Raw genomic sequence first — 14,481 nt, 5'->3', positions numbered from 1 at the left:
GTCCAAGTTTATGAATATTCAGTGTTCTGTCAATTACACAGGGTTCCCACGCTACCGGGAAATCGGGAAAAAGTCAGGAGAAATGATAATGTTTTTCCCGACCGTGAAAAGTCCTGGAATTTTGCAAATATTTATGAAAGTCGGGAAAACCTGGGAATTTTCCACCACAACTTGACCCTCGAAACAATCATGTAAATGAGTCGAAACTAATCTGATCGTGAGTTAAATTTATCAAGTTTTAACCAGAATATTCAGAGGGTGCAGTATGTATCATTTGGTTGCTTGCAATAAACATATATGCTGAGTCAATCCAAATGCTCAGTGGATTAGATTCATCTAGTACACTTTAACTTTCAAAGTCAGCTTGATATCTGTATCTTTCCTTATGTGGAAACTATGAAAACCGCTCTACCAGCACAAGAGGCAAACATCGTGTTAGCAAAGCGTAGCAGTTTACCGAATGACCTAGCAAACTTTAAATGTTGTTAGATCGAGTGATACATGCATGAAATGGATATGAAAATTACTTATTGTTTCAGAAATTGTGAACATCTGAGATTCGTGAAGTGACTAGTAATGCGAACGTTAAGTACCTGATCAGGTTTCATCAATGCCATAGTTTGGTCAAGTCTGTCAATGGAATAAAGACATAACGAGAAAATAAATCACTTTTCTATAGATTTCATGCAGGTATAAGTCGAATAACATAAGTTTAAAATTTCTGGGCCTGCTGGTAAGCGACTACCATATGTCACTACCGCACCTCGGTGGCAAATTCCAAATTTTCAATATGCAATTGCCACAACCCCACAAACCCCAACCTGAAGGAAACCCAGATTAGAAAACGGACTGCTATTCGTTTTAATACAAATTTGAAGTCCAAATTGTTGAATCTCAAAGCTGATATGAGAAATTGTCGTCCCTTGTATTATATATTAAAAAACTATTTGAGCCCCTGTATCAATATACGTCTGAAGACTGGTTTAACGAATTACAAGAATACAAGTTGATTTTACAGAAAATTCCGTCCTTGTTTATACAACAGTATATAATTTTGAAGGTCTTTATTCAAAATTTAAATCAACCCTTTTGAAAATGTTTTTTAAATGATGGATTTTTAACCACATCTTCTTAAGGAGATTAGGGTGTTTGATAAATCTTGCTTGGGTTTTATTTGCACATATAAATTCAGGGTTAAACTCTCTTTGTTGCAAGACAAGATTCTAATTATGTGCATTTATTGTTTTTTTTATACTGTAATAGGAAATGTTTACTTTCTATAAGATGAATATATATATTGCTACAGAATTCATCAGAATTGAAGTTTTGAAAGGAATCAAAACTAATGTATGTTCATTATGTTGTTTCCACTTAGCAAGATAATGCAGGTCAGAAAAATAAAGTTAGAATTTTTAGTTTGTACATTGAAATGAATTTACACTCCAGTTTAAAGAATTATAATCAAACTTGTTTCATGTCATACATTTTGTGGTTTTGTACATGATTATCTTTTCTGGCTTAGATGTTTTGGAGAGTCTTGAAATAAAACCATCTTTAGATTTAGAAAATGCACGTTTTATAATCTAAAATGTTCTTTAATTCCATTCAGTAATGGTCATATGTGAACCTTGAAAAAATTAATTTCATCCTGGAAAAACCCTGGAAATGACCTGGAAATATATCTTTAGAAATTGCAGCAACATCAAACACACCAAGCTGTGATCCCTGGCAGCATCAGGTCAGTACTGCAACCAGTGGATATTTGCCTAAATAAGCCATTCAAGGTCAATATACATCAACAGTAGCACAAGTAGATTGCAGATGGGCTCAATGAATTTACAAAGGCATGAAATGTGAAGCCTCCAGGAACTGAGTTAATATCTTAGTGGGTGTGAAATGAGTAGGAGGAAATTTCAAATGAGATGGTGGTCAGATCATTTAAAAAATGTATTTCCAATACAATGGATTGGATGGAGGATGACAAACTCTTCAGTGATTTCATTTGAGATATGACCAACACCAAAGCACCTGCACATGACTAAAGACAAAGAATCAGAATTGGATGAGGAATCAGACAAGGAATATCAGTCGGACCATGTTACGATGACTGGATGACAGTGCAGGAATTTAGAATTTTATTTGGTAACTCAGACGATGAACTTGATGAATTCTTGGACTTGAACCAGATGATATTAGAGACATTTCCAAGATACTGTCAATTACATAAGTGTGGACCTTACTTTATTATACTTTGGAATTAATATATCATGTGACACTGTGAATCGTATCATTTCTGGATTACAATTTTTATACCTGTATAAGACCTATAAGTCAATGCATGGATTTATGACATAAATGGAATAAAAATATTATGCATTATGGATTTCAATAAATGAAGATGGCCAAAATGCAAGATGTAAATTTATTTGTATATATTCAACTCAATAATACAAATGTATTTCTTCTACATTGGTTTATCTTTATTTGTCCTATATCTGTGTCTATCTGTCTATCAAGTTCGACTTGTTTATTTTTCCCTCAAGTGCAATTCTTGACTCACTGACCACATGTCACCCCTTGCAGACATTGTTCATTTGCAAAAAATACCTGACTCATGGGAGGGTCATAGAGAAATTTACTTTTTGTAGCCATATCATGGGGGGGGGGCAACTTATAAGTGAGTATATACAGTAAATAAAATCTACACATTTGCAGTGTTGCACATGCTAGAATTACCTTGGGAAAAATGATAACCAAGTTTTTTTCTGCTAATGCAGGCGAGATAAAATTAATTTGAATTGCTATTCAAAATAAAAAAATATAGATGCTCACTCCAGATCTTTAAAGGAAGTTATTTTACACAGATGTCTTCATTCTGATGAACACATTGTCATCACAAACAATTCATGTGGGTAACAAATTATTTATTATCATAAGAGTCTAATGTATCTAACCAGTTTTGTCCCATCTGAATCAGAGCCAATTCCAGATTCTGAGGGTTCAGGAAGCTGACCCCCATCTTTGAGTGGATTAGAAGAAGTTCATCAGCCACGATTTTAACAGAGTTGATCTCCTTTTCAGGAACATTATAGTCCAGGAATGGCCAGTTTTCCACTGGATCATTAGAACCACCGCACTTACAAAATATGCTGCAAAATTGAAATTGAATAACAGAACATAAATTTTTATTTAGAAATAATTTAAATACAAACATATATAAGTAAAATAAATTATTTTTCTTCCCAGTATTCCATTGTACATGAAATCAGTAGCAATAGTGTTATAAAGCAAACTTACCTGAAAGCATGACTCATCTGAAAGTCCTCTAAATGAAAACATCATGTTGGAGATACCACCACCAATATCATAAGGAAACAACTGTGCACAACAGGAGTATAGCCAATGGCACACTATACATACACCCAATGCATAATAATCCTCGAGATAAATTAAATTTGTCTGCAGAAACCACTGTTCTAATTTCACTCAGTGATCATGACCTTTAACCATTATGCTGAAAAACTGACTGGCTTCTTCCTAACCCCATAAAGTCTGTAGTGTATAACTTATGCTCTTAAGCAGAAATAATTTTAGATTAGTCCGTGACCTTGACTGTTGGCCTTTTTTTTAAACCTCAAAGTGAACACATTTCCTTACCCTAAGTTCAAACCATTATCAAATGTCTGGAATGGTCTGTGGTGGAGAACTCAATATGCAGCCACCACTTTTCTTATTTCAATCACAGTGACCTTGACCTGTGAATTTTTAACCCTCAAATCAATAGGGTTCTTCTGTAACCCATCTGTAAACAATCCACAATGTTTGGTAACTGAAGATGGTGAACAACTCTAGTTATTGTGTAAAAGCAAGAGTGGTAATGGACAGATGCAAGGACAGCTCAACAACATGATACACTCTGCCTTATGGTGAACATATAAAAACTCAAATTACATAGCAAGTTATGGAAAGATGACATATAAGAAAAATGACATCTTTAAAAAAAAGTGAAACAAGGAATTGAACTCAGTTAAACCAGATTGCTGTTTTTGAAGACCATCTGTCATTTTAGACCAGATTCTTCAGCAATAACTGAACTTTATCATATTGTGTAAAGACTATGATGACAGACCATCGATCATTTTGTGATGACAGACCATCAATCATTTTGTGATGACAGACCATCGATCATTTTGTGATGACAGACCATCAATCATTTTGTGATGACAGACCATCGATCATTTTGTGATGACAGACCATCAATCATTTTGTGATGACAGACCATCAATCATTTTGTGATGACAGACCATCGATCATTTTGTGATGACAGACCATCAATCATTTTGTGATGACAGACCATCAATCATTTTGTGATGACAGACCATCTGTTATTTTACACCCTATTCTTCATCCATAACTGAATTTCATCATATTGTGTGAAGAGTGATGACAGACCATCTGTCATTTTTTAAAACCAAACTCTTCATGTATAACTGAACTGTATTATATACTCCTTTTTTCTCCGCTAACTTTACATTGTCAAAATCATGCAATATGTATGATATTGAACACCATGATACTGCACGCATGTGTGCCTAAAAATAGTATAGTGTATTCGAACTACTTTGTAAACAAATAATAATAATAATAATGAGGACTTTGTATAGCGCCTAATCTTTAGAAGCTCTAAGCGCTTTACAACATTAGACAACACCTATAAGATAAAAAACATATAATAATATTATTACAAAAACAAACACAATGAAAATAGAAAAACATTAAAAAATAAAAAACATGCTGAGAATATTTCAGGAAGGAAACATTATTAGGTCTTTAAGTTTGTTCTTGCAGTCGAAATAAGTGAGTTTTGAAAGCCCTCTTGAATGTGATCACTGTGTCTTTGTGTCTAAGTTCAGTGGGCAATTCATTCCACGTTGCTGGGCCCTGGTATGCAAAAGAACGCTGTCCATATGACTTTGTTTTCATAGTGGGAATAATGAGTATACGATTGTCAGAAGAGGAGCGTAAGTATCTTGCTGGTGTGTACACATGGGTGAGGTCAGATAGGTATGTTGGACTAGAGTCCGACAGTGAAACGTAGCACAGAGAACAAATTTTGTGTTTGATTCTGGATCGAATGGATAGCCAGTGTAGGGTACAGAGCAGCGGGGATGTGTGCTTTGATCGTGGTACTCTAAGTATGATCTGAGCAACTGTGTTTTGAACTTTTTGAAGTTTCTGGAGTAGATATTGAGATGAACCAGACAGAATTGAGTTACAATAATCCAGGCTTGAAAGTACTAATGAACACACAAGTGTTTTAGTGGCATCAACTGAAAGATATTTGTGAATTGAGCTGATGCGTCTCAGCTCAAGATATGCAGCTTTGCATATGTTCATGACGTGTTGGTGCAATGTGAGAGTACTGTCCTGAGTAACACCCAGGTTTCGTACTGATTGTGTGAATTTAATGTTGGCATTGCTGATATTTATTGTTTGAGGTAAAGGATGTGAATGGGAAAGTCTTTGTGTTGTGATCAGAATGGCTTCAGTTTTATCATCATTCATCTGCAGCTAAACAAACCATCTACGCTCATGTTGTAGACTTTAGGTTTTAGTCTATTAGATTTGTTTCTGGATGAACTAAAGCAGCTGTTTCATCTATTTGAAAGTAGAGATGATAAAGTAAACAATGTGGATGAGTCGCAATGTCGACAAATATGAGAGATGCAGAGTTGAAAATACCATTCTATCATTTAAAGTTATTTAGAAGAAATGTTTGTAACTTTTCGTTAATGGAATGGTTCAGACTATATATATGACCAGTGCTCTCTGGGGAATATAAAAATAGCATAGAAAAGAATACAGAGGGCATGGGCTATTGCATATCTATCAGAGACATACCATTTTATAAGTGAAAGTACTCAATTTGTGGGAAAAATGCAATAACAAAGGTCTTGGTAGAAAAGAAAGGACCTCAGAACCAAGACAAAGAATTCTTATTTCTGCTGTCTGAATGGATTGTGACACACCAGCTGCTTTGCAATTTTCTGCATTAACCTTTTTGATACAATGTTTCGGATTTAGGTTAGCAATAGAATCCATGCAGGTCATAACATAGCTAGGGGAGAATGCAAGTGACCAGGCATAAACATGTCTTCTTTAGCTGGTAATAAGAATGGCAAAAATATAATTACATTTTTGCATCTTGAATTTCCTCAAAATGTACTTTCTTATTGTGTAAATCTGAATTACATGAGCTATGTCATGGGTTCTAATGCTTTATTACATATTTTGAAATTGTAATTCTGACTCTGTTCCAAGTGCAATAACATTCTCCTTACTGCACTCAAAATGAAATGAAGGTGTTACTACATAGCATCTTTTTGATATTTAGAATTGAAAGAGTTCATATATTTCCCACCCTATGATTCCAAGTATTCAGTGACAGAACAGTAACATAAATGCATGTCCCTCCCTGCTCAAATCACAGACACATGTACTTTGCTAATAAATCCAGGTCCAGCAGAATTGAGTAGAATTGAAGAAAAAAATATACATTTATTCCAAACCAGCTGGAAAAGTTGTTGCAATGTGCATTCATTCACAATATGACCCTAAATTTTTATTTTAAGTAGTCTAAAAGCAACAATTATTTATGAAAGTGATGTCGAGTGCGTGACTAAGTTCAAATTTTGCTGGGCGGTATTATGTGCTCTCTAATATTGTTGTTGTATATTGATGAATCTGTGCTTGTGTATTTATTTTGTATACAGCATAAATTCAATTACTTTGTTTCTTGTAGTGCTTTTTATTATATAATTAAACCTTAGGTAGAGTAAGAAAATGAATATAAAAATATAAAAAGGTTACTGCATCTGAATTACTGCATCTGAATTCTGAATGGAAAATATGAACTCGTTTTGTTGGATGGATACTTCACTCCCACAGGTCATGCAGTATCCATCTAAAAAAACTCGTTTTGGACCAGATTCTTTGTGTTGGCAGAAGGGCTGATCTCAAAACAGGTTTCATTTACAAATGTTTACACATTTAGCTTTAAGGAACAGGCAACTAATATGAAAAGCACTAATGGAATTTTCAGACTAAATTAAAACTTTATTATAAATATCAAAAGTAGGCTTCATGTAATATGGAAACAAGCTTCTAAAATTTAAATCCTCATTCAATGATGGCTTCAGAGGTATTGCTTGAAATGAGGTTGGTAAGAAAAGTCGTAAGGGAATGACTATTTAAAACGTCTCCATAAAATCAAAGCAAGTCTAATTCTAAATTCATTACATATGAAACTGGTTACATGACTCAAGAAAGTGGTTTGGGATTGACCACTTTGTCCAAAGGGGTGAAAAGAAAGCTATTTTGGGTTGCATTTTCATAAACTGAGAATAAAATTTGCATTACTTTATTGAAATGTTGGTTGAATACAGCACCTGATGTACCAGATGTGACTTTTAAAACACCATAACATTGTTGACGCTGCTAGAGCCACCACTGCTGCTTTTCACCATTGTCACATACCTATGTCTCATAATTTAGAGGCAGGATAACAAAATGTTGAGAATGTGGGAGCAACTAACTAACAACTAATAATTTTGAAGCTTTAATAGACATCCCAATCTTACTAATGTAGTTAGTATTAAACCTAGGACCTGTAAACTTATTTTTCTGACTTGCTGGTGATAACTATCCCATGAAATAATCATGTATCTGTGAATACATTTCAGTCAGTATTAATTTACTTGGTTTAGCAGCAGATTCAACTAATTACATTTCTGGGGTTTATAACACAATGCATTAAGCTGCAAGGCATAGTGGGCAGTAACTCTAACAAAACTTAAGGAAGCAAAGTGATTTGTTGAAGTGTACATCTTAAAATGATGCCGATAATACTCACCAACTTTCTTGACCATCCACTGAGAACTGCAGGACTAGTGCTAATGAGATGGTGTCATTGTTTGCATTAAGCTCCAAGATAAAAAAGGGCAATAACTCTAACAAAAATGGGAGGGGAACAATGATTTGTTGATATGTTCATCTTCAGTTGATGAACATAATATGTATATAGTTTTATGGCAGTCCAAGTAAAAACTGCAGGACTAATTGTGCTAACAAGATTCTCACATACTGCATTAAACTACAAGACAAAAAGGGCAACAACCAGCAAATTTGGTGGGAGCAAATTGATTTGTTGAAATGTGCATCTTTGGGTGATGACAATAATCTTTACCAACTTTCATGGCAATCCATAACAGCTGTGGGTTGAGTTGCACAAATGATATTGTGCTACAGCTCTAAAAAAATTACAGAAGCACAATTATCTTTCTATATAAAGAACACATCTCTAGGGGAAATAATATTGACCAAGTTTCATAGCAGTCCAGCACCATATGCAGACCAGTTGCATCAATAAGACTGTGCTGTCTGGCTCACTGGATGTATGGACATAATAACAGACATGAAGATTACTATACAATCCTACTCCGACAAAGCATCAGGAATAAAATAGTGAATTCACATTGCCACAACCACATTGAAGTATACAATGTGGTCATGTTATGTGGCAAAGGTTATTACAGATCTTAAGACAGTAGAGATTTTCTTTCATATACTTCTAACAATAAATTATGGATCAATCATGTACCTGTATTCACTGACTGTACTTGGAGAAAAACATTTGGCTTGCAATGTGGGAATTTTCTGTTTCAATCATTGTAAATAATCAATATAAATTTGACGGTTGCAGAAATTTATGGAAGTGATATATTAAACATTCCTCTGAAAATTCAAAGATTTTCAAGCACTTTTTAGCTAATGTGTTAATTTCTGTTCAAGTAGAATTGTCAAAATAAGATTTCTATGATGGTTGCCATGGTGGCCATATTGAATGTCAGATTGACACCATTTATATTTAGGAATAGCTAAATATAATAAAGGTTGATATGACCATCCAATCAGGAGGAATGGTGATAACAAGATTTTCAAGATGGCTGCCATGGGGGCCACATTGGATGTACTAAAGGACAAATGAGAGACAATAGATAGGCTCTTCTGATCTATGACCAGCATAGCTAATAAAAATGGAAAATAAGCTCCCAATGGTCCACAATCTTTGCTTTAAGAGCCTAATACCATAACTAAGTACAATAGTACTTTTTTATTGAGTGCTGATCGGGATTACTATGGTTGTTTACACTTAACCCAGGAATCCATACACAGATTAATTATAATGCCAAGTAACTGTATATACTTTAAAGGGTGGGGCAAGGTACAGTTGTTACATTATGAATTATGGCCAAGTACCCAAGGCCTGGATGCAACAATACTGGTTTTATAAATAACCTTTCCTTTTTATGTAGAGAAAAAATCCAATATAAATAAATTAGGAAAGAAGATAAATCAGACCAATATTAATAGACAATTTAGCAACCTTGTGCTCCATATGTGTGTGAATGCAATCATAAGCTGACATTTATCAACTACCAGTGAGCAATATCAAGTTCACTTGGACCTCTTGTTTTGGCATATTATTGGGTTGTTGTTTTATTTCTCTCATTCACACCATGTCATCATATTGACCTTTACTACAGATCTGAGCATCATATTAAAATTATCAACTCCAAATGTCTTGCATGTACTGACAACGATCCTAATGCCAATTATCCTGATTTTCAATTCTATGGACTTCCACCAAGCCCTCCAAAAATTAATGTAAATCCCCAATTACATAAGTTATTTCCTTATATGTACTCACACCATCTTCCCTACAAATTTAAATCCTTAATTTCCAAAATATACTACAGTGGCCCCCGCCATACAGCCACCACTTCTTCACTGGGAAAGTGGCTGTATAAGGGGGGACTAAATTTATGAAATGTATGTGCATGTGTATCTCTCTCTCTCTCTCTCTCTCTCTCTCTCTCTCTCTCTCTCTCTCTCTCTATATATATATATATATATATAGAGAAAGAAATCTACAGACAACTTAAAGCAGTTAATATCTTTATTTAAAAGTAGCATTAATTATTAATATGTTTTTATTGTCCTTAAAAAAGGCTTATTTCAAGATAACATAAATTAATAGTTTTTATTTTTAAGCATGAAATGAGGGTATTGTTGGCATGTGCATTGCAAAACCATTCCAAAATATTACTTGAATCTTGGTACATACACTACTACCTCGATAAGCTCATTTTATCATCAAAAATGGTAAATAGGACATGCAAATTTGAATCAACATTATGAAATTGTCAACTTTTAATAATGTCATTATTCTATTTTACATTTTATTTCCAAAATACATTCTTAGGATACCGTAAGTAACAATATTTAACAAAATTTTGATCAATGAAAATGTAAGTTACGCCTTTTGAGGCAGTACTTTGCTAAATAAAAACCAATTAAATACGTTATTATCAAGTGAAATTTGTATTTTAGTTCTATTATTTAGTTAGATTTAAGTGTAATGATCATAAATGCAATGCGCCCTCTTGCATTCAAACTTAAAAATGAGTCAATCTACCATAACAGCTATATCCATGAGTATTTCTCTGAGAACGTGTTTTGATATCTGAACTGAAGAAGTTTTTGTTGTATTGGTGCTGACCTTCTTTGTTTTATCAAATTAATTGCATTTTTTGTATCAAATAAAGGATGTGGAATAAAAGAAAAGTTAAAAGGCATGCAAATCCTACACGGGTAAGATATAGTGGCCCTGGTTGTAGGCGAGTGAACTCATTTCAATTGATCAATCGCTCTTTTTATAAATATCATTGTGTACTTAGTATAATTAGACTACATTAAATTAACTCAATCAAGAATATGATCAAACATAGCAAGGCAACCAAGCGAAATTAATACTTCGTCCAATCAAGAGCTATGTTTCATAAATTTGGATCATTGCTCCACAAGCGAGTTTCAGCAAAATCCTGAATTAGCACTTAAAGATATCCTCAAGGATTAGAATTAGTTTGACTAATATTTGCAATAAAATCATGGCATCAATATTTTACTAACTGAAAGGTACACAAATTGAGTTTTGATGCAGACGATTGTTACACGAAATAGTTCTTGAAAAATATTAATTTTGTTTCGTGGTGTATGAACATTTAGTCTGCTATCCTGCTCTTTAGATCCATGCTTTGAACTTTGCTGGAACCCATTGTGCCTGAGTTATCGAGGGAGAGGTGTATACTGTTTCATATTTAAAATAATTCTCTTTCCATTTACTACATTTTCCCACTGCTAAAATATTCTCCTTATCTGTTATTATGTTTATTTGTGTCTTCCCAAGATAAAATTTATTGGCATGTGAACTTTCCCCTTGTTGTCAAGTCAAATCACTTCTACTTTTCCTTCTGGAGTATTATTTCTCCATTTAGGTGATGACATGTTAAAGTCATGTTACAATTTATTCCTAATTTGCTAATTGTACAGTACTGAATTTTAATTATGCAGACAAAACTTTTGTACAATAAACTAAATTCCTTGTTTTTCAAGGACATGATACATGTACTGTCACAAAATGTTACGGTCTTTGTCTGGTTCCCTGCTATGTTCAAGGTTAATGTCTGTGTGTGTGTTAGTCCATAAAATACATACTTAGCCTATGCTGACCATGTTATGATATTGCCAAGTATGTATGGTCATAATATATAAAAGAATGCTGCGTGAAGCCCCAAACTCTATCAAAACACAGCTGACCCAATTTCATCTAAATGTCAGTGTTAATAATACCAAACTTAGTGGTATATGTACTTTAGCCAACACTCATTGAGTAATGAAAACCTAACATCTAGAAACAGACATTGGGAAAGATAACTGGATTACTCACCTTATCTTATGAATTAAAAATTGGCTCTGGACAAAATAATAAAATGTGGCCACTTGTGAGGGTTTCATTTGACATTTTTGCATTAATATGTTGTTTGCTGGTCATGTCATGTTAGAGGGGTGGCCTTTCTTCAGGGGTACTTTTGAACACAAGTTCATCGGTGCCAAGGGATTCTGGCTGTAAAAAGTGGGTGGCTGCTGGTCGGGGGCCATTCATGAAGGGGACCACTGTATTTGTATGGACTCCCACCATGTCCACCAAAAATGCAAGTCTTCTATCATCTAGATTTTTTGCTTGCATAGACTCCCATGTACTCCAAAAATTTAAATCTTGCATAACCCAGATTATTTTCTAAAACTACTCTCATCATGTTCCCTGAAAATTTAAATCTCATATTATCTGGATTGTTTGCCTGTATGGACTACCACCAATTCCACTGAAAATTATTGGGTGTTTCACCCAATTTCTTGGACTCTTTGCTTGTACAAATTCCCAACATTTCCCCAGGTAATGTATGTCTCCAAATGGTTAAATGGTTAAATCAATTATTTAGACAACTGATTGTCAGTACAAAATCCATGGCAACTTGTTGCGTAGCTTAAATCCTTGTTTAGTCTATTAATGTGTCTATTCCATACCTGTCCAGTTTTTTTCCAACAGCATATACGGCAGATCCAACTACACACATCTGTTTTTCATGATGAATAATGTCGGACCTGTTACATATCTCATCTAATTTCTCACCTTCTGTTGAGTACAAAGCCAACTCATTCCTACAAATAATATAAAATAATTATAAATAAATCTAAATCTTAGCACCACCTATATACTACAAATGCCTGTATGTAAAGGTCTAATACAGACCTGCCAACCCTGATGAGTCCATCTCAGTAAGGCAGTTGATTTTTTCCGCAAGACTGACCAATTTTCAGTAAGATGTAACAAAATATCAATAACTGCTATTGTAAAGCTGGAAAACGTAATTAAAGGTTTGACACATCGACGATAAACATTATGTTCAACTGAAAAGTTTGTAAAGTACGTGTAGATTTTATTTACCACTAGTACAGTTGCACAAACTCTAGTTCCAAACCCTACGCAGCTCAATGGCTTGTTGCTATCTCTCAACCTGACATAATGCTTTGGAAATTCTTTTCCATTTCACATGACAATGGCAAGTGTATCTCCTGCCATGAGACATACTCAAATTGGCACATGATGTCCAATAAATGTAACTGTGTCCTTTCCAGCTTTTATTCAAAAGAATCTGAATACTCCATTTTATTCTTATGTGTTGATTATTAACACTTTTCAGAAGCATATTTTTTCTTTTGTCTTAAACATTTATTGCTTTCTGGTGCCATTTAAAAAATTCTATAATCAACAATTTGATCATGCAGACGCCTCGCATGGGGTGCTGCTGTAAAATTAGTCTGGTTCCCTGACTAATTTCACTAATTCTAAGATGAAACCCGGATCCAACTAAAGCATGGATGAAACAATTAGACAGAGTTTTCAGCAACGATCATTTTTCGGTAATGTTTGCTAGTATGCAGTAAGTCCATATTTTAAGGGTAATTTTTTCCCTGCAAGAATTATGGCAAAATCGTAAGAATTGGCAGGTCTGCTAATACAATATTATCAACTGGTACTACTAAATAAATAAAAATAGTATATATCTGTATTTAAAAATCACTTCTGAAAATATATCTTATGGTATATATATTAAAACCTTATTTTTATGTAACATCCTCTTTTAGTTGGTGCTGTGAACAGTCATTATACACAGATTTGACTCTTTTAAACCTCAAACAAAATTTGTGTACAGTGCGTTGTTTAAATGAGCACACAACACCTGGTCAACAAAGCATAGTAAGGTCATTCAAGCAAGAAAAGCAGGTCATAGTGATCTATTTTGATCATGGCAATGTCTATGTCTGCCTTGCTCTACTGGTTCTTTCTCTTTTTTATGTCATTACTCTTTCCCATGATATTCATCTCAATACATAAAAAAGTTCCTGTTATATCTGCTGCTTCTGGATTTGTAAGGCCGCCTTGCCTTTTCATCCTGTATGCATTTTCTTTATGCAATCTCCATAGCCCATTTCATGCAGACTTCGGTGAACTTTGTAATTTGCTCGGAATTTTGATCACGTGGCGGTGGTCAGCTGACCGTAATAGGTGGTGGGCAAAATATGGCTAACGCTTCAGCATTAGCATCAAGTTCTGTAACTATGTCAACATTGTTTATCAAGATGAAAAATGCATATTCAACAGTGATGCTGCTGCATATATTGACAAAATGTAATATTGGAACCATCCTGTCTTATTTTCTGGAAACTAGGGCAGATTTTAAACCCATACGAGAGAGTAGCTTTGAGCTGTTTACATCTGGACATGTACATGTAAGTTAGGAAACGGTGTCAAAGTAAATTTAATCCTGACAATCAAAAAGCAAGTTGTTCAAACTATTTCTGTGCATCCGAGACATCACTATAATAAAATGTGTTTCATATGAGTTTATCAGATTTGTTTTTGAAAGTCTGTAGATAATTTACATATAAATTTCAATCATTTAATTAATTTTATTTCTGAAATATTTCTAAACAACAATGGACGTCATTTTATATACA

At 34.1% G+C, this 14,481-nt stretch overlaps 1 protein-coding gene across 1 annotated transcript in view; it reads right to left on the bottom strand.

Moving 5' to 3' along the window:
• Positions 1-14,481, bottom strand: part of LOC149797685 (uncharacterized) — a 98,018-nt gene that overhangs the window by 13,462 nt on the left and 70,075 nt on the right. Inside the window, exons 15-16 of the mRNA XM_089962605.1 lie at positions 12,487-12,621; positions 2,955-3,149 (exon numbers count right to left, since the gene is read on the bottom strand). Coding sequence (XP_089818731.1) covers positions 2,955-3,149; positions 12,487-12,621 — 330 coding nt within the window. The remainder of the gene's footprint in view (positions 1-2,954; positions 3,150-12,486; positions 12,622-14,481) is intronic.

This window comes from Sinohyriopsis cumingii, chromosome 6 (genome assembly GCF_028554795.1).
Source record: "Sinohyriopsis cumingii isolate HCF-2022 chromosome 6, ASM2855479v2, whole genome shotgun sequence".
In the NCBI taxonomy this organism is placed as follows: domain Eukaryota; kingdom Metazoa; phylum Mollusca; class Bivalvia; order Unionida; family Unionidae; genus Sinohyriopsis; species Sinohyriopsis cumingii.
This window is presented reverse-complemented; position numbering and strand designations above follow the sequence as displayed.